The sequence below is a fragment of the Neolamprologus multifasciatus genome, chromosome 19 (genome assembly GCF_963576455.1).
Source record: "Neolamprologus multifasciatus chromosome 19, fNeoMul1.2, whole genome shotgun sequence".
NCBI classification, from domain to species: domain Eukaryota; kingdom Metazoa; phylum Chordata; class Actinopteri; order Cichliformes; family Cichlidae; genus Neolamprologus; species Neolamprologus multifasciatus.
The window spans coordinates 11,185,692-11,209,014 of NC_140457.1; the positions used below are offsets into that span (position 1 = coordinate 11,185,692).

At 38.1% G+C, this 23,323-nt stretch overlaps 1 protein-coding gene across 1 annotated transcript in view; it reads left to right on the forward strand.

Annotated features, from left to right (window-relative positions):
- Positions 1 to 2,559: 2,559 nt before the first annotated feature.
- The window catches only part of pld1a (phospholipase D1a), a 31,090-nt gene continuing 10,326 nt past the window's right edge, over positions 2,560 to 23,323 (forward strand). Inside the window, exons 1-13 of the mRNA XM_085143561.1 lie at positions 2,560 to 2,739; positions 12,924 to 13,139; positions 15,230 to 15,399; positions 15,587 to 15,729; positions 16,513 to 16,624; positions 16,864 to 16,929; positions 17,299 to 17,357; positions 17,531 to 17,623; positions 18,374 to 18,526; positions 19,036 to 19,185; positions 19,969 to 20,052; positions 22,698 to 22,779; positions 23,084 to 23,194. Of these exons, the coding sequence (XP_084999687.1) occupies positions 12,956 to 13,139; positions 15,230 to 15,399; positions 15,587 to 15,729; positions 16,513 to 16,624; positions 16,864 to 16,929; positions 17,299 to 17,357; positions 17,531 to 17,623; positions 18,374 to 18,526; positions 19,036 to 19,185; positions 19,969 to 20,052; positions 22,698 to 22,779; positions 23,084 to 23,194 (1,407 nt within the window). The 5' untranslated portion in view covers positions 2,560 to 2,739; positions 12,924 to 12,955. The remainder of the gene's footprint in view (positions 2,740 to 12,923; positions 13,140 to 15,229; positions 15,400 to 15,586; positions 15,730 to 16,512; positions 16,625 to 16,863; positions 16,930 to 17,298; positions 17,358 to 17,530; positions 17,624 to 18,373; positions 18,527 to 19,035; positions 19,186 to 19,968; positions 20,053 to 22,697; positions 22,780 to 23,083; positions 23,195 to 23,323) is intronic.

Genomic DNA, 23,323 nt, shown 5'->3' on the forward strand with positions numbered 1-23,323 from the left:
TAAATAGTGGCTGATCAGCCCACAAAGACACAAAAAGGGTTAGAACGCGCCAAAACCTAACTGAAACTAACATAATAAATTCCATTTCCCACCCATGATCCAGAGTTGTCGTGTGATCCAATTTTCAAGTCTCCACATAGGCTTGCTCCGCCCGTTTTCCACCTCTTAGCTCATCAACCAAGGGCCTGGAAGCAGCTGCTGCTGAGGTCTCAAATTGTCATGCGCCCTAGAAATATGGATTATAATGAATGACCCCTTTGCACAAAGCAGAAAAAGACACTTTCTTTTCTGGTTGCCCATTACCTATTTAACTTTCACAATGTATCATATGTTGCCCTAAGAACTGGCACGATAATTAGCCATTCTGCCTTAAATTAAAATACAAAAAACAAAACAAAAAAGCAGGTAACACTAACAGAATAATTGATAACGATCTTGCGCCTTTTCAGATTGTCATTAAAAATATACCCCCTGATATGTTCAGTGCTGTATAAACATTCTCTAGTTTGGACAACAATGTACATCATACCATTTCCCACAACGAAATAACACCTATTTCTTCACTGAAATGTTCAGAATCTAAGAATACATGAATTTGATTAAACATGTGTTACTTTACAACAATCTCACCTACAAACCTACTTTGCAAAAACAATTTAAAGCTTATACTTAATTGCTACTTCTTAAATGGTTAAGAAAATAGATGGATAGATAAATAAATAATATTTCGCAGTTTACTATATTCAGTTAAATATAGGAAACAAGTAATTTGTAAACCATTGCATTCTGTCTTTATTTATTTATTTTGGGTTGTAGATCAATATACACTATGAATGGACTTCAAGTTGCTAAATCACATTTGTATAAGTTGTCTATTGGAACCAAAATGACCTCCAAACTTGTGGGGCTTGTCACAAAAAGCCCAACAACATAACTTCCCCTTCACCATGTGATAATTTCTGGGCACGTTCTGGCATCTCTGCTCTACTAACTAACAATGGAGTGTGTAAGTCAGCAGTATAAGGAATGCAGTGAGTATGTGTATGTATGTGTGCAAACGCCCAAAAAGGTGGATGGAAGGCAGACCAATCACCACAGTGCAGCTTTTCCGGCCCAGGCCCCATTGAACTGGTTGGTCTAAACTAATTACATAATTACTCTACTAGGGTAGGTTAGGATTGCCTCGATAAGAGTGAGAGGCTTATCACCATTTTAATGACATATAATTAAGATTTAACAGATTATTTTCCTGTTGTCTTAAGCGAAAACAAAAATAAAATGACAAAAATCACACCTTTGACTGGCAGCATAGTTCTGTTTTTCCTGCACGGATGAGATTCTCATGTTTCAATTGCTGTTATCTCTCTGCCCTTTGCTCAGTGCTTACCAGCTGACACCGTTTATGACCACTGAATTATGATGTGTGTTTGTGTTTAAGCGAGGAGACGAAGCCGGTTAGTTAGAAATAACTTGAGAAAGACTGATCTTGCTGTCGTTAGCTTTCGGGTGCTTTGAAGGTATGTATCTGTCATCATTTGATATAGATGTGTGTACAGACCATTGGATGCGTGTGTTTACACATGCAAGTGCGTATTTGTACAATGGTCTAAAGCACAACTTTAGACATTTGTACTGCACAGTCAAACGTCGTGGTTTGGTGTGCCCATAACAACTGAAGTAATGCCAAATAACAGACTGACTCACTATTTACATGGACAAAATTGGATTGTTTCAAAGACAACACGAGTTAACAGCAAAACTGGTTGTATTACCTGTTATGTCATGTTTTTATTTTAGTGGATCGATTTAATTTCTCAGATGCGTTTCTTTTTAGTAGTGTTGAAATGTGTGTTATTTATTTTGAAAAAGACAGTTATCATCTATTTTTATTTGAAAATGAAGCACATTTATCATCCTTTATGTGTCAAGTGCACGTGTTAAATGTGGTAAAGGTTTGTGGTTACATTTTTATCTGCAATGTTAACTGAGAAAGTGTTTCCAAGGTGTGGTCGATTTCAGGTTAAAGTCCCTATCAAACCCATAATATACACTCTCGATAACTACTGGCTGTGCTCGGCCTGCACAGAGGTGCAGTACATCAATTATTCCACTAGATGGAAGAAGAGATCGCTTTCCTTTTAGTTTGAAGGCAAAATATACGGAGTATAATTTGTATTTATACACCAAGTTTAAGTGAAGACACAGCCAAATCAAATGCCTAACTATTTTTCTTTTTGTTCTTCTTCTTATTTTTAAATATTTAGTATAAGACCCAAGTGACATGTGCAATGATACACAGAGAGATGAGCTATAAATAATGGAAAGCAAGAAAAATAAACAAATAACAGAGAATGAGTAAAAGTGAGAAGTGATGAGATAATAGCCAGAGTGTCAAAGAATTTCCCAAGTGTACTCCTCCTACTTCAGCACAAGTCCAGCACTATTTTTTTTTATCCAATGAGAAAAGGCTATGGGAAGAGTATCTTTTTGTGATTGGCCTAGAGTTTGTGTGACCCCTCCCTTCCTGAGGAGTTGGAGAGAGTTCACTGTTAGTTTTTTTCCCCAGCCACACTTACATTAGTGCAGACTAGAAGGAGCTGTCTGACGCCGCCGCTGCTGCTGCTGTGCAATTCTTTGTCTGCTTAGGCGTCTTAGTTGCTTTAGTTTTGCCCTACATTGAGTAAAGCCAAGTGGATCAGACTAAGCAACATGTGGACTGCACGTCCACAGAAAGAGCAGGTTGGTAATGTGTCCCTCTGACTCTCTGTTTGTTTTTGTGTCTGCTCTGTTCTATTTGCGTCCAGGGGCTTTGGGAGATAAGTATCTGTGACACTCTTTGGTTTTGGGTTATCAGTGGAATCATGGACAAGAAATGTACAGTGGATTATACTGGAGTACTGCTGAACAAGTTGGATTAGTTCTTTTTGAGCTGCAGCAGAGCAAATACGTGGTTTATGTGCATTTGACTGTTTCTGTTCCTTGTCACAAAATGATATATGCTGTATTAAGATTTAGTCACAAGTAAAGTGTAAAATGTAAAGAGTGGGTGCTATAGTGAGGTGTGAAGATGAATCTCCTAATCTTTTTGTTGTTTACTTTGTACCAGTGTAATGCTGTGACAAATAATGTTTTACCTGTTGCATAAGACTTCACAGGTGTGCGTGTGTGCATGTCTGGTTGTGTGTTGGCCTGATGTCCCCTTTCTCATGCCTTGTGGGAAAACTGGTTGCTGGAGCTGGAATGTCATGGGAAGACTGCAGATATTTTTTTTCCTGCTGTTCGCCCATAGAAAACCAGCCCCCTCCCCTCTGCAGTTCTTCTGTTGTCTTTGCAACAGATATACTGGATACTGACCTCTGGCATTCAATGACCTCAATACTTTTTGTTGTGTTGCCAGCATGATCAAACAGTAAACCTTATTACTGTTATTCCTGCCTGAGGCTTTAAATGCATGCGTTTAAGTTTATCGACCTAAGTCTATGTGTTTTCTTGCTGCGCTTGCTGTGTGATGTATTTGTTATTAAGTATTTGTTGGACAGTAAGAAAAATACTGAGCTGAAGATTTCTTGGGTATGATCTTTGCTATAACCACCCACCATTCCTTTAAAGTAAAAAAGTAGCATAATAAGTTTTGCATCATTGCAGTTTGCTGCCTAGAAGGGACAGGGGGGATCAGTGTTGTTAGCAAGGTTCTCAGATTTAGTACTACAAATTAAATCCAGATGTGAACTTCTGGCTTGTGTAATGCCAGACAATGTGCCACCATCAAAAAGCCCACAAATATTCTTTTGGGCTTTCCAACTATGATTTAAAATATATCTATATGTATAATTAAAGCATTATAGAGTGTATTCTTTTCCAAATTCTCACAGTTTTCATCGACTTTTCAGGAGCAAGTCTGTAGACGAGCTATTTCAATGTATTTGAAATGAACCAGGAGACCAACCTGTCGCTGCTGTTCTCCACGGTGTACATTTCCCCGCGTTCACTGGGCCATTTGACACTCATACTACATCATACAGTACAACACATCTGCACCCAAGATGTTTGCATTCATATTGTGTCTATTTTTGAACATAATGCTTCCTTTCTAAAGCACTAAATTATATTTTGCATGCACCAACCCTTCAATTCAAGAACTCAGAGATCCTCTATACTTTTTTCCTACCACTGTAATCATGAGTCACTTCAGTGGTCTGGCGCAAGTTAAACTTTAGTAGTTTCCAGTCTCGGACTTGGCCACACTGGTCGAGCCGAATCAGGCTTGGCTGAAACAGAGAGAGGGAGCAGTTCTCTCACTCCCTCAGTACAATGATGCCTTGTGTTACCATCGGCCGAACGACACTCTGGCAATGATGACGATTGCTCGCTCTCTTTTTCTGGCATCTACTGTATGTCTTGCTTTCTCTGCCGCTCTGACCATCCCAATCCCCCTATCCATGGTGTGAAGGATTAGATAATAGGCAGCTTTAGTGTGGGCAGAGAAAAAGAGGTGTCACAGACCTCTCTCATTGCTTCCCTCCCTCCCTTCTTCTCTCTATCTTTGTACCATCTGTGCCACGAGGAGCTTGGCACTGCTCAGTCTATAAATGCCAAGCTACATATATGTTACCTTTGTTGCGCTGCTATATACGTACCATGGCGTGTGACTTGTAGTCTCTAATGCAAAAATGCCGTTTACATGCATTGTATGTTTAAAAAATTTTCAGTCGATCACTGTGTTTGCCACAGCACTTCATAAATGTCAGACTGGCTATCGCACAGGAATCCAGGATAGACGGTACATTTCACAAACTACCTATTTTTCCTCACACTTAATGGATAATCAGTGACAGCACCTCTGCTGAGGTTGACATGTTCAGTCCGCCCCCAGTGTTCCTTTCAATGATTTGACACTTTAAAACATGTATTGCAAGCAGATTTATTATAGAGGGAGAAAAGTAGGAGTACTGGATGCCAATTTAAGGTGGACAAATATGCTGAGGTCAACTGGTAGAAATGTGTTTTTAAGTAGTGCTTTTGGATTCAATTGAATTTTTTTTTATCAACACATATATGCAGGCATCAGAGTCTGTTTTAGAGGTGATTAAGAAAAGTTTTTAGAGTAAAATTGTAAATAAGCAGTGATGATCGTAGTCATAGAGTTTGTTATTGTGTCAAAAACATATAATCAGCGTGTGTCATATGTCATATCTTAGTCTGCCTGAGAAGGTGATTTCCCACAATCTCCAATCTGTTTGAGGCTAGATAATATACTGATGTTTTTATACTGATTATTTTATTTCTTTATTGTAATCTACAAAACAATAATCTGTTTTCTACCACAATGCAATGGCACAGACCATAAACGGGAAATCTGTCTAAACAAAGGGTTGAATAACAACTTTTATTCATTTTTAATTTCATGCTGCTCAGAAATCTTCATAAATACAACAAAAATGTGCAAAAATGATATCATGATGATGATTATTATTATTAATCTTTTTTAAAATTTGGTAGACATTAGATGAACGTGTTTTTGCATGACATTTTTGTTTTTTGTGCAAAAACACAGGATGCATTGATTGCACTGAGCGTAATTACTGAATGTGTCAGAGAGAAGTGCTGCACTGTATTTTTGTCTTTTGATGTGTTTAGCAGTTTCTGGTATGAACCGTGTATGTGGCTGCCCTGAAAACACAGTGTAATGGCTTTATAGTGTCTTTGCTTGACCTATAATGTAAACAAAAGTGCAGTTAAGAGTCAGAAATGCAAGTACCGTTCGCTGTGGAAGATTTAAAGTTTAATGAGCTATTATTAAAGCATCTTTTTGCTTCTTCAAAGCTGTTAGACACCTTAAAAGGTGATGACTTTGAGATACAATGGAGAAGTGAAAACACAAGATTTTAGAACTGGTGCATGAAATCTCCTTTGATGGTTTAAAAAAATGTTTGTGTTGCATATCTAAGTCCCTTTTGCCAACAGGATGCCCTGAAGCAGCAGAATATTTTCCTTTTAGCATATTTGAACAGACGGCTCTGTTCAAAATATTTAGGATTTGGTTTAAGCTTCATGCCGAGAACACAACCCATTTCCCAGAAGTAACCACTGCAGTGTGAGCTCCCATCCAAAACAGCACGTTGCTGTGTAAATTAGAATCATGTTTCCAGATGTGAGACACCTTAGAAAATAAGGTCTTGCTGCTTTCTGTTTCTTTTATAAGAACTTATGCACTGTATAGACCTCAAAACTGTAATCTGAAAAGGGCACTCAACACGATTTGCTCGAAAGTATCTTATTTGTAGTTATATGTAAAAGGCAAGTATCTATGTTGATTTGTCTTTCCGCAAAATATTAGGAGTGAGCCAAACTTTTAGCTGCAAAATATACAAAATATATACTTCTTGGCTGAACGTGATTTGGGAGACCAGCAGCCACAGAACTGATATGGGATGCAGATATATATATATATTTTCTGGTTGCAGATACACGTCCGCTGTGACCTTGTCTTCTTTCCCATGTGTCTCTCGTGGGTCGTTGCACTGTTACAGGAACAGGGCTGCTAGAGGCTCTGGTGCAAAAACACTCATAAATATCTCATTTTTGCTTGTTGTAAAACCACAGAGAGAAGTAAGTCATAGATTTGTATATTTGAGCAAACTTTATGGGACCAAATTAGGGATTGTAAATGCAACGTGTGCACACAGTAGAGAAAAATGAACCATTGTTGCTCTGTGAATGAATCAATAGTACAGTATTGATAACGGATTAAATAGTTAACTATTAGTACCACTTTCTCATAACACTCTTTCAGTTTGTAGCTTATTGATTTATTAATTTTAATAAGTTATTAATCTAACTATTATGGTACTTATTGAACATGAATCTTTTGCCGCTGGCCATTTAGCTTGGATTATCAGAATTATGCGTTGTCTTGGCTGCCTTTTAGCTAGAGTAGTAATCTCTCCAAGTCTCAGCTTGAAATTGGTCATTAGACATGGCGGCGTTGGTAGTGTTGGATAGAGGCACTTATAAAAAGGCAAACTGTCACGCATGTAACACCTCTGTGGATCATTACGACTGACTCGAGTGTGGCGTCATATCTCTAATAACAAGTGTATTTTCCCCCAAAAATGTCCAATTATTTATTTCACACAACTGGGAAGAATTTTGCTATATGTTGGTTCAGATGCTCTGTAGCCCTTTTCCAGAAGGTGAGACAAATTCTTCATTGGAGAACTTTATCTGACGAACAAAGTATTACAGACCAAGCAAGCTGTAGCTGACAATCCCACATAGCAGATGGGTCTGGCCTGGATCTGCTGGCTGACTGGTGTCATGGTAAGTGGTATGTCATCCAGATATGGCCAGGTCTCGCAATGCTGGCACTGTTTATGTGATGGCATGCCACATCTGGCCCGATTGTGGTTTGGTTTTTGTGGCCCAGGCTAATTGAAAACAACTTCTGACAGATCCAGGCCATACCAATTTTGCTATGTGGGATATACACGTATATCACAAAATCTTTAGTTAAAAATTACTTTAAATTTCACATTCCCAGTAATGGATTTAGCCCTTTTTAGAATGCAAGACAGCTGATTCCTCCATGGCAAGTAAAGCGATATGTATTTAATGACTTTGTGTCACATGGTGAGAGATCAAATTTCCCATGTGTCTCATTGAAAAGATTGATGAGTGGCAACTTTACTTGTAATTCCTCTTTTTTTTTCTGACTCTCTGACACACTCCCACTAATTGACATTTAAGAGGGATGCTAGCACACGAAGGGAGAGGCGGGTGCACTTCTGTTGATATTTATATATAAGCAGCTCTAGCTGCTCAAGCTATCACCATGACAACAGGACAGGAAGCAGGAAGTTGGCAATTTTTTTATTACAATGGAGTAGAGAGATAACTCTCAGGTTGCATATTGTAGACACAGATAACACAGACTGTGCTTTTTACATCGCAGTCTACACACACACTTTTTGACATTCTCGTTAATCTCTCTGTGGGTCAAGGTTTTTGGGAAGTCATGGACATTCTCAGAGCAGGAAATACAGCTATAGGCAGCATAAAATATTTAATCATAAAAAAGTACTACTTTCTAACAGATATACAGTGCTGTGAAAAAGGTATTTGCCCCTTCCTGATTCATTTGTTTTGTACATTTCCCACACTTAGTTTTTTCATCACAAGTTTTGTGATGAAACAAATTTTAATGTTAAACAAAGATAACCCAGTAAATGTAGTTTGTCTCTCAAATTGAATAGCTGGTTGTGCCATTCCTGGTAGCAAATTTTTGTGACTGGCAATGAGTCCTCCACCTCACAGTTGAGGAATTTTGGCCTCTCTTCTTGACAGAAATGCTTTAATTTATCCCCGCTGGTTTATGAGTGTGAGTGTGATTTAAGTCTGGGGTTTGACTAGGCCATTCCAAAACCTTTATTTTCTTTTTCCTTTCTGGTGTATTTAGGAATATTATTCTGCAGTATAACCCAAGTATGCTATAGCTTCGGGGCATGAACCGATGGCCGGACATTCTCCTTCAGGATTTTCTGATAGAGAGCAGAATTCGTGGTTAATCAAATATGGCAATTCGTGACCTACAGGATGAGTCATTGATGCACTCTTGGAATAATTTTGGTTGGCCAGCCTTTCCTGGGAAGGTTCATTATTGTTCATAGTTTTGTCCATTTGTTGGTGTTGATCTTTTAGCATACTACATTTGGTCAGACAAGTTGTATATAAGTAATTTCTTAATTCAACAGGACTGACAGTAACCATAGCTGGATGTGGTTAGTGAAACTGAACCTAGCTTTCCAAAAAAATGTGGTTAATTCATGATTTAACACAGGGAGCAATTACTTTTTAACAAGGAATTTTATTGTGTTTACAATAATCGTGAAACAGTGGGCACAGTTTACACTATACACTTATCTATAGTCGATGCTTTGTAGATGTAAAACCATTCATGTCGGTGGGCTATTTCTCATTCCACACTGTTGCTTTGTGCAGAATGAAGCCATGCAAAGTGAGCTTTTTATAGCCAGTGCTGACTCAGTTAACATGCCTTGCGTAGTAATGTGCGTTCAAATGAATATTGGGGCTATGTGTGTCAAGATACTGGGTCTGTGATCCAGTGCTGTTTTTTTTGATTAATTTGTATTCTTTGAGTTAAGTGTTATTCATTGGTTTGGTTCTTCTTATTGTTCTCTGTGTGTGTTATATCCTTAGTTTCTAGTCTTTAGGTTTCTGTTACTAAGCCTTGCTGTGTTCCACGTTTAATGTCATCTATGTTTGTGCATCTCCTGTGTCTCTCCAGTCATTCGTGTCTCCAGGCCTCAGTGTCAAGTCTGTGTCTTTGTGAATGTCTCTTGTTTCCTGTTTGATTTAGACAATCTTGCGTCCTATGTTAGTGTTTTCAGTTTTGCCTTCTTCCGGCCTCATATGGGATTACTCCCAGCTGTGCTCTCCTCCTGTGTCTCATTCCTTCATTATCTCTCTGTGTATTTAAGCCCTTTGTCTTCCTCTTTTTGTTGCTGGATCGTCTGTGTGTCACTCACCGCAGTTCTCCATGTTCCACTTCTCCAAGCCCCAGGTTCTCAGGTCTTTAGTTTCTTTATACTTGCTTTTAGTTGTTGTTTTTTTTTTTAGCTTAGTCATGCTCTTCTTTGCTTTTGTTTGTATTTTGCTTGGCTGTAATAAAGGCTCACTTTAAGTCCATCACTTTCTGCGTCAGCATTTGGGTCCACACTCTCTCTCCACTCCACACATCTGTCACAGCAGACGTGACAATGTGACAGTCAATGAAAATTTAAGTAGCTATAATAGTAACCAAACTGAACCAAATCAAGCCCAAATATCAAAGAAATTATTTTTAATAGGAATAGCTTTATTTTAAATAGGAAACTAATCAAAACTCATTCATTCACTTTTATGAATAAATGGAGCGAATAAAAGTTCGCAAGGACAACAGAAACTAAGCAGACAAACAGTCACTTGAGGCAGTTGGTGACTCTTTTGATGCTTCGAGCATGTTGGCTCTTGTTCTCTGGAGTGGGAATGTTTACTGTCAACTCTTTATCTCTTAGCGTACGTGCTCGTTTCATTTTAAGTAGTTTTTGCTCTGGAAGAATTTGGTGCTAGTCAGAAGATCATTTCCTCTTTCAAACTTGACCACATAGGTGTCATCCTAATGCTAAACTGCAGTTAATTGTGGGAAATTAAAAAGACGCATACGCAGTTTCTTTCTTTTCTTTTTTTTAATGAAATGCAGGAAGTGGTTTCATTTTTTTCTCACATGCTCTAAAGAACCAGTTGATGTTATTCTGTTTCTCTGGGCGTGTGTGTTTTGAGTGTTGTTACCAACACTGCTGAATCATGAAAAGACAAAGCAAAACCGATTCTGTCCTATTTTCTTCTGTTTGAAATTTTATTTTGATTGTTTTTCAGTCATTGTTGTTTAACTGCTGTCTCACAAAAATTTGTTTCTCTAAAACCAAATCAGGTTTTCTGTCTGGATGTTTTTCAGATTAATGAGTACTTTTTACCTGCCCTTAATCAAAAAAATCAAAATTTCAACACATTTTCTTGTCTTTTTTGTGGCAGGGGCATCTGTTGTTTGAAACTAACAGGCCTTCTTACAAAGCTCTTGAGCAAACTGTATCACATTCTAGTGAAGATCATTTTTAAAAACAACCAAATACCTTTGTTTCTATTCATTTCTATTCTAGTGGCTATTTTATACCTTAAGAGCAAATATTGGATTTACAGTGAAGCAAAGTGTAGCAAACGTGAGAAATAATGTTTGTGACGGGTTTAGCAGGTTTTGGTGTCTCAATAATTGTTTGGTACACAAAACTGTGTCAGAACTCTCTGTATTGAGGTAAAGTTGAAAGTAAAAGAGAGACCTGAGCACAATATCTACATAATTATTAGTCTAAACTAATTATTAGTCTTTAATACTATTCTATACTATATTTTTATAGTCTACCAAAACCTACCTGTTTTTGAACTGCACTGCCTTTGACTTCAGCAGATTTTGAGCTTTTGTATATTTATCACAAAAAAACATCAATTTCCACAAATAAAAATCTGGTTTGCCTGCTTTTGATAATTAAGTGTATTTTGTTTCGCTTTATTTAAGGAACATTTTAATAGAAAATATTTGTTTGTAGCCCACTCAGTGAATTACATATTTTTTTCTGCACAGAGTAGTGTGCAAGTGTATCATATATGACCAATATATGATAAGTGACCAATAATTTAAAAATATGAGCATATTTTCTGATTTTGATAGAATGAAAGGCATCAGCTGATTTTTTTTTCATTTGATGCTTGTGTCTGATTCAAAGTTGATTTGTACTCACAAAGTCTCTGAAGTCACAAACCACAACATGACTACACATGTTTTATTTGGCATGAGTTTTTTAAAGGAGTGGTTTAGGGAGTGGAAGGGTGTTTTTTTTTTCTACATTAACTTATTGGTCCCATTGAACTAATTCAGGCAGAACTTTACAAGTTCCACATATGTGGACATCACATTTTGTGTTATTTAGACCAAAATACTAAATTTTGCTCTACAAGGGCCTGATATACACTTACGAAGACATTATGCTGCTACTGTTCTATCAAAATTTTAAATGAATATCCTCATATGTGGCTCTCATATCTGGTAATTCTTTGTTTTTACAAAGTTTTTTTTTTAAGAGTTCGGGTCTTAGGAGGTTAAAGAAAAAACAATAGTAGTTTAAGTGCTATACCCCTTCCTGAAATAAAACCCCATTCAAAATACACAATCTTATTACTGTATTGCTGAAAAATGAGGTAATTTGTTGTGCATATGCTTCATTAAAATATAAAAACGACATTTTTTATAGTCTCCAGGAGTAGTGACCAGCAGGTGACCAGCAGGTCTGTATAATAAACAGATGGAGAAACATCACAAATGTTGACTCTTCCAAAAAGGTCATTAGAGGTGACTAAATAGTGCTGTGAGTAGGAATGCACATACAGTAAAAGTATAGATATGGTATTGTGCAGAAGTCTGCCTCTCATTTCTTTGTATTTCTTTATATTTATATATTTTTAATTGTATCGTTTGGCACTTTCTTACTACCAGTATGTCACAAAAATACATGATGTGGTCCCATATTTTAGTCTATGAAAAATGCAAAGGATGTCATAATTAGACCGGAATAAAAGAGTATTTCTGCAGCAATAATGTGATTCCCAAAGAGATATTAGCCATGTCAGTCATATAACACTACATGTGTGATGTGTTCTTAGAAAATCTAGGAAACTGGACGGGTAGAGGACAAATGAAGTGACAGACAATAAAAAAAACTCTCTAGCAGATTAAGACTATGTGAAAATCATGTCTTTAAGAAAAAGGAACCTCTGACCCCTCAGTTGTTCACTGAAAGCTCATTGGAAAGGGTTAGGTATGAAGGGCTTAGAAGAGGCTGGTGTATGCCAAATAACACAAGAACTGCACTGAAAATTAGTGGACACATGTCTTATAGAGTGAGTCTAAATAATTATTTATTATCATTATTTTATTTAGAGGAGTTCAGGAGAGAAGTGAACAGTAAATGTCTACCTGCGGTGCTCAAAAGCTGCTAAGACACTAAGATAAATTGGTGTGCACTTGGACATGATTTACACTTCTTCTAAAGCTTAGCTGTTGGTAAATAAGAATACATTTATTTACCTTTCTGTTGATTTTCAGCACAAGCTGAAATACACATTTACATTATATGTGTCTGTTTTGGGGCATATTTGTTAAAGAGTTTGTATTCCTTGCAGTTCTTATCTGATTCACATGATAAAAAGGAAAGTCACAGTAAGGTCACTGGAAGATTAAATGTCACAAGACTGTCCTGCTCTGTGGGAGTACATATACTCCCAGGAAATGGTCATACATCTGATCTCTCTTCTAGGTGTGCCCTGCTCCAGGTTCTGACTGCTAAACATGAGGAGTAAGGCTCAGACTGCTACCAGTAACCTCAACCTGGTGAACTCTGTAGATTCTGACAGCAGAGCGGCTCAAGACATACACGACGGTATCAAGATGGCAGATCTGGTGGAAAGCCTGGATACCCGAGAGCTGGACATAGGGGAGGGAGAAGATGTGGATTATGATGGAAACAACATAGGTAAGTTTATGGAAATGAGGAAATATATGTGCTTACCTATTGTAATTACTTATTATGTACCTGTTGCTCTCAAAATTTACAGTATTACAATAATTTCTTGTAAAGAAATCTCAAAAGCAAGAAGAAAATATTGACATAACCTACTAATTGTGGGCTCAGATAGTCTGATGGACACTCAGCAAATGTGGTGTAGGTGGTGTTAGATGAGAATGTAGCTGGGCAGCATAGAATGGTAGTCTGTAGGATGACTCTGGAAATCAAGTAGAGGAAGCGAATGAAGTGCTAGCTAAAGTGGTGAGGGAAACTCAAAAGAAGGTGTTTGTTGTATCCTCAGAAAACCAGGAGACTTGGTGGTGAAATGAGGAAGTACAGGAAAAAGTTCAAAGTATGCTTAGAAAAAGTGGGTCAGGGGGATAAAGAACGTAAACACAGGTACTGGCAGTACAACAGAGAAAGAGAGAGGTGGCAGAGGCTGGTTGATATTACTTGTATTTGAAGTACTAAGAAAAATAAGGAAGCACAAATGTTTGTATTGATTGGCTGTGTCAAAGAGATTGATCTGGAAAGGATGTGCAGCAGGTTGGGATGATTAAGGTTACTAATGAGTGAAGAGTGTGTTGAGAAGATCTATGGAGGTATGGAAAGGTATAGGAGAGAGGGCAGTGGACCAGATTAGCCAGATTGTTTACCACAGAGTGAGAGGATGCCTGAAGAACAGAGAAGAAGTGTACTGATACAGATTTTCAAAAACAAGGGTGCCGTGCTGAGCTGTGGCAACTACAGAGGGATAAAGTTGATGAAGCTAGGTTAAGAATAGAGATGCCAATCAAGGATTATGGGTTCATGCAAAGAGACCACTACATATGCAATATTTATTTTATATGGAGAGTTGATGGAGAGGTACAGAGAAGGGTCAAAGGAGTTGCTCTGTGTGTTTGTGGATCCACAGAAAATATATGATAGGGTGCTAAGAGAAGAACTTTGGCAAATAGCAGATACTGTAGGAGTCGGGAGAGGAAGATATGTATTTGAGGGTGATGCAGGATCTGTATGGGGACACTGTGGTCAGATGTGCGTTATGAGTGATAGATGGGTTTATGGTGGAGGTATGATTACACAAGGAGACAGTTCTGAGCCTTTTCTTCCTACATTATACATAATTTCCTTAATAAATTATTACGATTCTGATTCTTTGCAGGGGTGATGAAAAGGTTGACAGGCAGGTCAGGCAGGTGATGTTTGCAGACAATAATGTGATCTGTAGCAAGCAGGTGGAAGAGAGCCTGGAGAGGTGGAAGTATGCTCTGGAGAGAAGGAAATAAAGTCAGTAGAAACAAAGCAAAACATGTGTGTGAACAAGAAGGAGACAGGTGTAACAGTGACATGAAGGAAGAAAGTCAGAGCGGCAGGGTTGAGATGTGGAGTAGAAGGATAGTGGCTATAATGGATGATGGATGTTGAACAATCATGGTTGTAGTGAAGGAGGATATGAAGGAGCTGACTGGTATGACAGAAGAAGCTGTGATAACCCTTAAGTGAGCTGAAGAGGAGGAGAGTTCAAAAGCAAGTGGTCAAGTCAGTTACCTCACTATTAAATGTTATTAGTCTTAACTTAACAGAATATGAGCTTAAATATACATGCGCAAAACAAAAGTCTGTAACGATCCTGTTCTCAATTCAATTCAATTCAATTCAATTTTATTTATATAGCGCCAAATCACAACAAATGTCGCCTCAAGGCGCTCAATACCTCTACTAATTTAATGACCGTCAAACTAATTCATAGTGGGATCACATTGTATTAACATAATTCAGTTAGTCAAAAAAGCAACTTACTACATGGAGGTTCCAAACCACTATCTAACGGTGCCAGCACATGAGGGTGGATGGTTGCACTTTTGAAGTCTTGCAAACTTTACCAGAAAATATACGGTAACATTTGCCCTAACACTGCAAACTCGCGAACTACAACGGTCTTGAACAAAGGCTGAGTTTTCACTGATGCATCCTACTCGCTCCTACAGCCTGAGCAACTCCTACATGTACAAGCAGAAAGATCACACTAAACACCCGCCTCGTCTCTGTCCCAGGGGACTGTCGTATCCCATTTTCAGCAGTGTATGCCACAGTGGGCTTTAAAGAAGCCAATGCAAAAGTGTACCTCCCCACTGTACCCATTACTGCCCGAATCCTGGAGGTGGAGAGGTTCACCACTGCACAGGACCGCTTCAATGCGTCACACCAAAGGAGTGTCAACAAGGTACTGCACACACCTCTCTATAAACTATATGGTCCTGATTGTTGCGTTTGCTGTTTACTTATGCCACAGATTTTTCCATTTTCCATTGTATCGCTTGTTTTTCTTTTTTATTAAATGTTGAACATTTTTAATGTTATTGGTGACATTACCATGATTACAGGTGTTAAGCATGTGCATGTTTCTGTAGTCTCTGCCAGCAGTTTTTAAGATTGAGCTGAAACATGGGGAATTTACCTGGGTGGTTAAGAGGAAGGAGAAGCATTTCATGGAGCTGCACAGAGAGCTGAGGACGTACAAAACCTTCATGAGGATACCACTGCCGTCACGCAGGTTGGCACGCACTCTATACAGTAAAAGATAAATTTGCAGTCTCACATGGACCTAAGTGCTTGTTTTACCTTAAGTTTTTTGTCCTTAAATGGGAGATATATGTCCATGATGTGACAAAAGTATACTTACCCAAATGCATAGACACAATCGTCATACTAGTATACTTAATAGATCAAGAGAGTATTGTATTTACTTTATGTAGAGGATATAATCAGCACTTTTCTTCTCATAAGCACAGATGTAAAAACAACAAATTTATTGCCAACAGGGAGATGTTTTTTTTTTTTTTAGCTTGAATGCTAAGTATCTATCTATAATATATCTATCTACTTAGCACTTTTAATTCTTATTTTTATGTCTATTTAAGGGTTATATGACAGTATGTTTGCACTAAGTACTGCAGCAATTTCCTAATGTTGTAAACCTGCTCAACATTTGGCAATAAAACCCTTTCTGACTCTGATTCTAAGTGTTGACATACTGTCCTTCAGTGCAACTGAAATTTATGAACTTTTCACATTCACGTTTTTGGTGCAGTCTCTTATAATCATAGATTAATTTTTGGAGTAAACAATAGGTTTAAAATTCGGCATTCTCTAAAGTCTGACACACCTGTGAAATATACAGATTTTTATTTCTGATCCGCCACTTAAACAGTGTTTTTAAAGCTCGGGACCTTTGTTCTTTCTTCTATCTTATACTTTAAGGACCAAGGATATTCTGTCTTTAACTTGTTTATATTTAAATGATAAAGTATTACATTTCCCACATTCTGTTTTTCAGCCACACCGTGAGGAGAAAGACGGTGAGGAAGAGTGAAGTGAGAGAGATGCCCTCCCTGCCAAGGGGAGGAGGAGAGGAGCTAGTGCGAGATGAGCAGGTCTCCAGCAGGAAGGTATGTTGGAGCGCTGTCTTTGTCCCCTTTGGCCTTGTTTTCAGGGCCATGAAATTGATTCTTGTGATATTTCAACTTTATTGCAAGGAGCTCTCCTGGCACTCACTTGTTGCCATGGCACTTAACTCCTTGCCAGCAAATCTATCCTCTAAACTACTGTTTCACATTGTTTTGCACATGTCGGTGTTTATATGCATGGGCTTTGTCAGTGTCCAAATATAGTGTTTGTGTTCCCACAGAGACAGCTAGAAGACTATTTGAACAAGCTGCTGAGGATGGCCATGTACCGAAAATATCACCATACTGTGAGTAAATACGAAACTCTCCAAAGGGTCACACTTAAACATAGTTTTATACCACTTGTGTTTATGCCTCATTTCTATTAGCCACTATAGATAATGTACAATAAAAGCAAATAATTATTAGTCTTTTTCTACATGTTTTAATTCAGTACCTTTATTGTAGAATTTGGCAAAGCATGTTATGCATTTAAAGTCATTAAAGTCATTAGGAGAGATGACAACACACAATTTAAGATGAGTCATATTAACTCTACGTATGTGGACTAACAGTTTGTAGTTCCCATGATGATATATTGCACAATGAGTGGTGTGTCTGTCTATGCAAGAATCATCATGTGAAGCCTCTTGTTTGTGCTTGCCCTCTTTACACAGATGGAGTTCATTGACGTCAGCCAGATGAGTTTCATTCATGACTTAGGGCCCAAAGGACTGTGAGCATTTTCTTAGTGCCTATATCTCTGGGGATCAGGGTCAAATATCCCATGTCAAAGTTGTTCTTTCCTTAGGTGTATTTATTTTAAACTTGCAATCTTCTTTTACACTCTTCTTAAGCCCCATGATACAGTTTTTGGAAAATATTCACCAGTTATTCTCCCTCCTCCAGGGAAGGGATGATTTATAAACGCTCAGGCGGACATCGTATCCCTGGAATGAACTGCTGTGGTCAGAGCCAGGCTTGCTATCGCTGGTCCAAACGGTGTGTGAATGTTTCAGTTTTTCTCCAGCTATCTCTGTCTGTCCAATTTATTTCTCTCTGTGCATTTTCTAGTCAATCCCACTGCTTTAGCTGCAGTGTTAACTAGTTGTTTTTTTCTTGTAATTAAGTTGTCTAAGCCAGCAGTTTGGATATACCGTGCAGTTCATTTTGGAAGGCGAGAAACATGGTGACATGTAGGAGTTGCTCAGGCTGTTGATCAACAGCAGAATGTCTTATGGTAAACGCAAGAAGGAGGATTTCTTGAACATTCATTCTCAAATTCCTGGCAGGGAGCTGTCAGAGTGTGGGTGTCAAAGAATAGTGAACATCTATTACACAACTGTGCATTACACATTTACAAACATAATAATAGGCGTTCATTTTTGCTGTCATGCGACATTTTTCATTTTTTCTATATTTATAAGAAAGTCTCAGTCTGACGGCAGTGGTATTCACTCACATCTGACTTTGTCTTTCTCTTCCACTTTACATCATCCAAATTACGATGTGATCAGTTTATGTTGTTGTTATTTCTTTAAACGCAACACAAAAATAATCCCACATGTTTGAAACGCTCTGCCCGTCCACCTACATCCTCGTGATGATTTTCTTCCTACACCCTTTCCTCCAAACGAGAAACATAAGAAATGGTCCACAGCAGTCAGCAGAAAGCTGCAAAACTTTACATCTACACAGAAGTCATTAATGTCCATGTCGCTAATTGCGATCACCCCTTTGTGTGTGTTGTAGCTGGCTTGTGGTGAAAGACTCATTCTTGCTGTACATGAAGCCAGACACGGGAGCCATCTCCTTCGTCTTGCTGGTGGATAAAGAGTTCACCATCAAGATGGACTCCAAAGACACGGAGACCAAACACGGAGTCCGGATTGATAGCCTCTCCAGGTGTGTGTGTGTATCTGTGTTTGTTATGGTTGAACAGTTGATCTTTGCAGCATATTACCCAGAGAGTGATCATATACTAGTGCTTATGTTTTGAATGAAGCCTTACTGAAATTTCAAGGCTTAAGTATCTAGATACAAGTTAAAAAGTGAATCCGCTCTGAGACGTTCTCAAGAGAAAATCAGTGTGATGAATAATACCTAGACCAGAAGATGAACTCTTCATCAGATCTTAGCAAAAAGAAAAATATTAACCAAAACAATCATGGGTGGGCCCAAAAACCACAAATCCAAGACTCTTAATCTGTGCTGCTTTTATTTTAGGAATTACTGACTAGGTCTCATATCTCTCAGAAAGACAACAGATAACTCTGCCTTGATCAACTAATGTGCATATATATACTGTACATATGAAACGATACGACTGCCTCGCTCTCACGTAGGCTTTAGACTATATGTACAATCTTGTTTTCCTCTGGTTATGTTTGTATCTATAAATATCCCACCGGCAGGACCCTCGTGTTTAAGTGCAGCAGTTACAGACACGCACGCTGGTGGGGTCAGAGCATTGAAAGCTTCGTGAGGAATCATGGGAAGGCTTTCCTCCGAGATCACCGCTTTGGATCTTTTGCACAAGAACAGGAAAACATCCCTGCCAAATGGTAACTACACTGGGAGAGAACACAGCTGGCTGCGCTTGTTTTGTCGGGAAGTTTGTGTGGGATTAGAAATGCTTAATTCCAACAATGTTTGCATCAGTTTCAAACTGAAACATTTGTGTCTGTGGAACGGACAAATGCAATGTTATACATTTAAGATGTGTTGTATCTATTATACATATTGGATTTGGAAAAATACAACTGTAACCAAATGTGTTATTTAGAAAAATGATTTATGGCTTCTTATTACAAGAAACCTACACATTCTGGGGAAAGATACAGTAAATTAAAAAGAAAAACTCAAATTAGGCAAATCTTCAGGACATATTCTATTTGTTAGTCTTTCACTGGTAACTATGGAAATGTATTGGACTCACTCTCTTCTGGCTGTGCTGTTCTTTATCTGCATTCTCTCCCCCTCAGCTGGCACTTTCTGCGAGACTGAATCATCAGTGTGATAAAGTCATTACATTGTCTATGTACTCAGCATGCAGTCGGAAGGATAAAACGTGTTGGGAGGTGAAAGCTGAGAATGTTTAAAGATGGTTACGTCATGGTGACATGTCTATGGGTGTAGACTTAAGTTTGTGAGGCTGTTAAAGTGCAATGACAGTCAGGTCAATGAACTGAAAGGCGCCATCATTCAGCTTGTGTGTGTGTTTGTTTGTTTGTTTTTTAAATACCACACAACGTGAACTATTTTATTTTTTCATATGTATGTTTGTATCATCCCAAGCTCAAGTGACAAAATGTTCTCCCAAGTGTGACTGCGATATATCTTTGCAGGTATGTGAATGGAAAGACCTACATGGAGGATGTGGCTGATGCTTTGGAGGAGGCTAAAGAGGAAATCTTCATCACTGACTGGTGGTGAGTTCTAGTGTCCTTTGTGTAAACATACAGGATGCCAAATGATGTGGTTAAGTAGTGTTTGCTGTCAGCACTGAAGTGTGAAAGCCCAGAGTAAACAAGTTAACAGTAAAAGTCTTATACGTGTGCCCCGTTTGCATACACTTTACAACCGTAACATCTAAACCTGATAGAATAATAATCCCGCAGACATAAAATAACAGAGAAAAATGTGCCAGTGCTATAAACGGCCTTTACTGGGGCAGTTTATTGCAAACCATATTTATCTCAGTCTAGCCCTCCGTGAGTAATCGGAGCTTAACTCGGGCATTGTTAGGTAACGAAATACAAAGATGTAAACTGGCTTAAGGGGCTCTAGATTTCTGATTCAAGTAAGAGCCTGTTCATGCGAGAGAGACGAGGTTTATAGCTAGATGGAGAAACTACAAAACCATGAATATGCAGAAAAGCAATCAATGATATTCAGTGAGGGAGAAAAAGGTATACATTATGGGTGCACTTTATGAGAAGTACTGTGGAAACTGTTTAAATTAAGTTAGTAAACAGCTGAGTAAACAGTACTTCTAAAGAATGCACATGATACACTGAATGCAGTGATTTTTTTATGCAAGCAGTTAAAATGTGTGATGTATGCAAACTATGGAGGAAAAGTAAGGACAGCAAAACTATTTTAAATTCTTACAGAAAAGAAATTATTTCTTCTCTACTATGCAGATCAGAAAAAAACAAAAACCCAACACAAATGCTAAAAAACATCAAATAGACGATAATATAAATATAATAATATATAATATTATATAGGGTGGAATGAGAGCCTTGAAAGTTGTTATCAGTGCAAGTTTTTTAGTATGTGGTGAGGTTGGATGGGGTTGATGGAGGCCATAGCTGAGGGGAAAAAGCTGTTTCTTGGTGTTTCGTGTTCCTTTACTGAAAAATCCTAATTGACCTGATTTGATTGGTTTGTCTGTTGCTTAGTAATTAAGCCGTTGACACATTCTGATTTGACCCTCTGCAGTGAACCTTGGATTAGCATAGTTTGTGGCATCTACCTTGCTAAAAAGACATTGTTATAACAAAAGCCACAAGAAACAGGTCAGTCCACAGCTTCATGTTTCATTCTCTGTGTTAGCCTACTAACATGCTAGAGAATTACTTTTTGAAGTTGTTATTTTGGTTAAGAACTGGTACATTTTTGGAGGAAAGAACTTTTTTTTTGCATCAGTACCAGAGTAATGTCATAGATTTTCCACTCCCACTATATGCTGAAGTCTTCTTGTTTTGCGAACTTTAAAGGTCAGGCCCAGTGGAAATTTTTGCACCATATTGACACAACTACTCAACATCCTTTGTTTTGCCCTCACTGAGGCCCTCAGCAGCTGCCTAGCTGCTTGGAAACACAGTTAATACATCTATAAAATAATAGTACCTATATATTTTAAAGTGCATATCCACGTCTCCTGAACATGAAGAAACTCCGGTCTCGGTGATGTTTCCATAGCAATTGATGGCTCTGAACTAGATAAAGATAATATACAGATTAATAGTAATGGCTTTTTTGAGCTGCTTCTAAGGAACAAAACAACAGATTGATACGTTGGTACCTGTGAGAGTAATAAATGCAGTTAAACATTACATTATGTATAACCAACAAGTCTGTACTATAGAGCCATGACATGTTGTGACTTTAATTATTATCTCCTTGCTTCGGGCAAAGAAATACAGTGACACAAAGATACAATCTCCATATCAGTTTATCCTTCTGCCCCACCCCTTTTATCCCTGTCTTGTCTATCATCACCTGAAAAATTATTACATATTATATTTTTATTATCGGCTATCAAATATATGTGTAGCTAAATCCATCTATTCATCCATGTCATGGCGTTAGAGGCACCCTGGTACATGGAACATCCAGGACAGATTGCCAGTCTGTCCCAGCACTCTATTAAAAGATAGATAAATAATTAGATGAAAATATATGAAAATTAATATATGAAAATAAAACTGAAATGTTTCTTTCTTTCTCTTGTGATACGTTAGTCAGTATGACATCCTATATTGCATTATATCCCGGGGGGGTTACAGTATCCTGGAAACATATGCTACAAAGATGGAAATCTTATCTCAGATTCAACCGCTTGGTTAGTTTGCATGGTAAAGAAAATTGCCCATGACCTGTTACATTTTTTCAAATCAAATATGTTTTCCAGCTTATTTGTCTCTGCTAACACAGGTGTAATATTCTTGACATTGTAATTTAAAATATAATAGTTTATGATCCCACACAGCCAAATGCACCACTGTTTGGACGTGGCTGAAATCCCTGTGTTCCAAAGCAGTAATCACTAGGCTTATGGTCTTAACCAATGAGGTGTCACCCTGTGCAATATGAGCCAATGGTATTGTAGACATGTAAGCTCAGGATGCCAATGTGAATGACTCATGAGACTATATCATTATGTCATGTCTGTCATACTCTATGAGGACATGTGCCGCGAGCTCTGACTGGTGAAGGCAAACATTACTTTTAATCTGTCATAATGAGTGGGAATGCATCATTTATTCATCTGTTCGCCCGTCTTATTGTCTTATTGTCCTTCTTTAGTGTTGAATTTTATTCCTCTCTGTCGCTCTTGTTTTGTCAGGCTGAGTCCAGAGATCTTCCTTAAAAGACCTGTTGTAGAAGGAAACAGGTGGAGGCTTGACTGCATCCTCAAGCGCAAAGCAGTACGTACACATTAGACTGCCAGCATTATTCATTAAGAAATACACATCAGACCAGAGAAACCAGTATTCACAAGGTTTATGTTCACTAAACTTCTCATAATGAACTGAACACAAGAGTACATCCTGTCTATATCTGTATATGGTATGAATTAAAGGCCTTTTTATCGTAGCCAAAGAAATGAGTGTTACTATTTGTGACTTTAAGTGCACATATTCCACATCCTTATCTGCTCCCATTGCTTTTATAGATGAATTAGAAACAGACTTTTGGAGAATAACCACATTTATTTGCCCTTTGCCACAGCAACAGGGAGTCCGAATTTTTGTAATGTTGTATAAAGAGGTGGAGCTCGCTCTGGGCATCAACTCAGGCTACAGCAAAAGAACCCTTTTGCACCTGAACCCGAACATTAAGGTAAGTGACATGATATTAAGGTGTGATAAACAATGCAGTGCCACATTTCCCAAATTATTCAATGTCATAGCCAGGACCAGATTAACCGTGAGAATAAATAAAAATAATAGATTTTTGTTCATATTACAA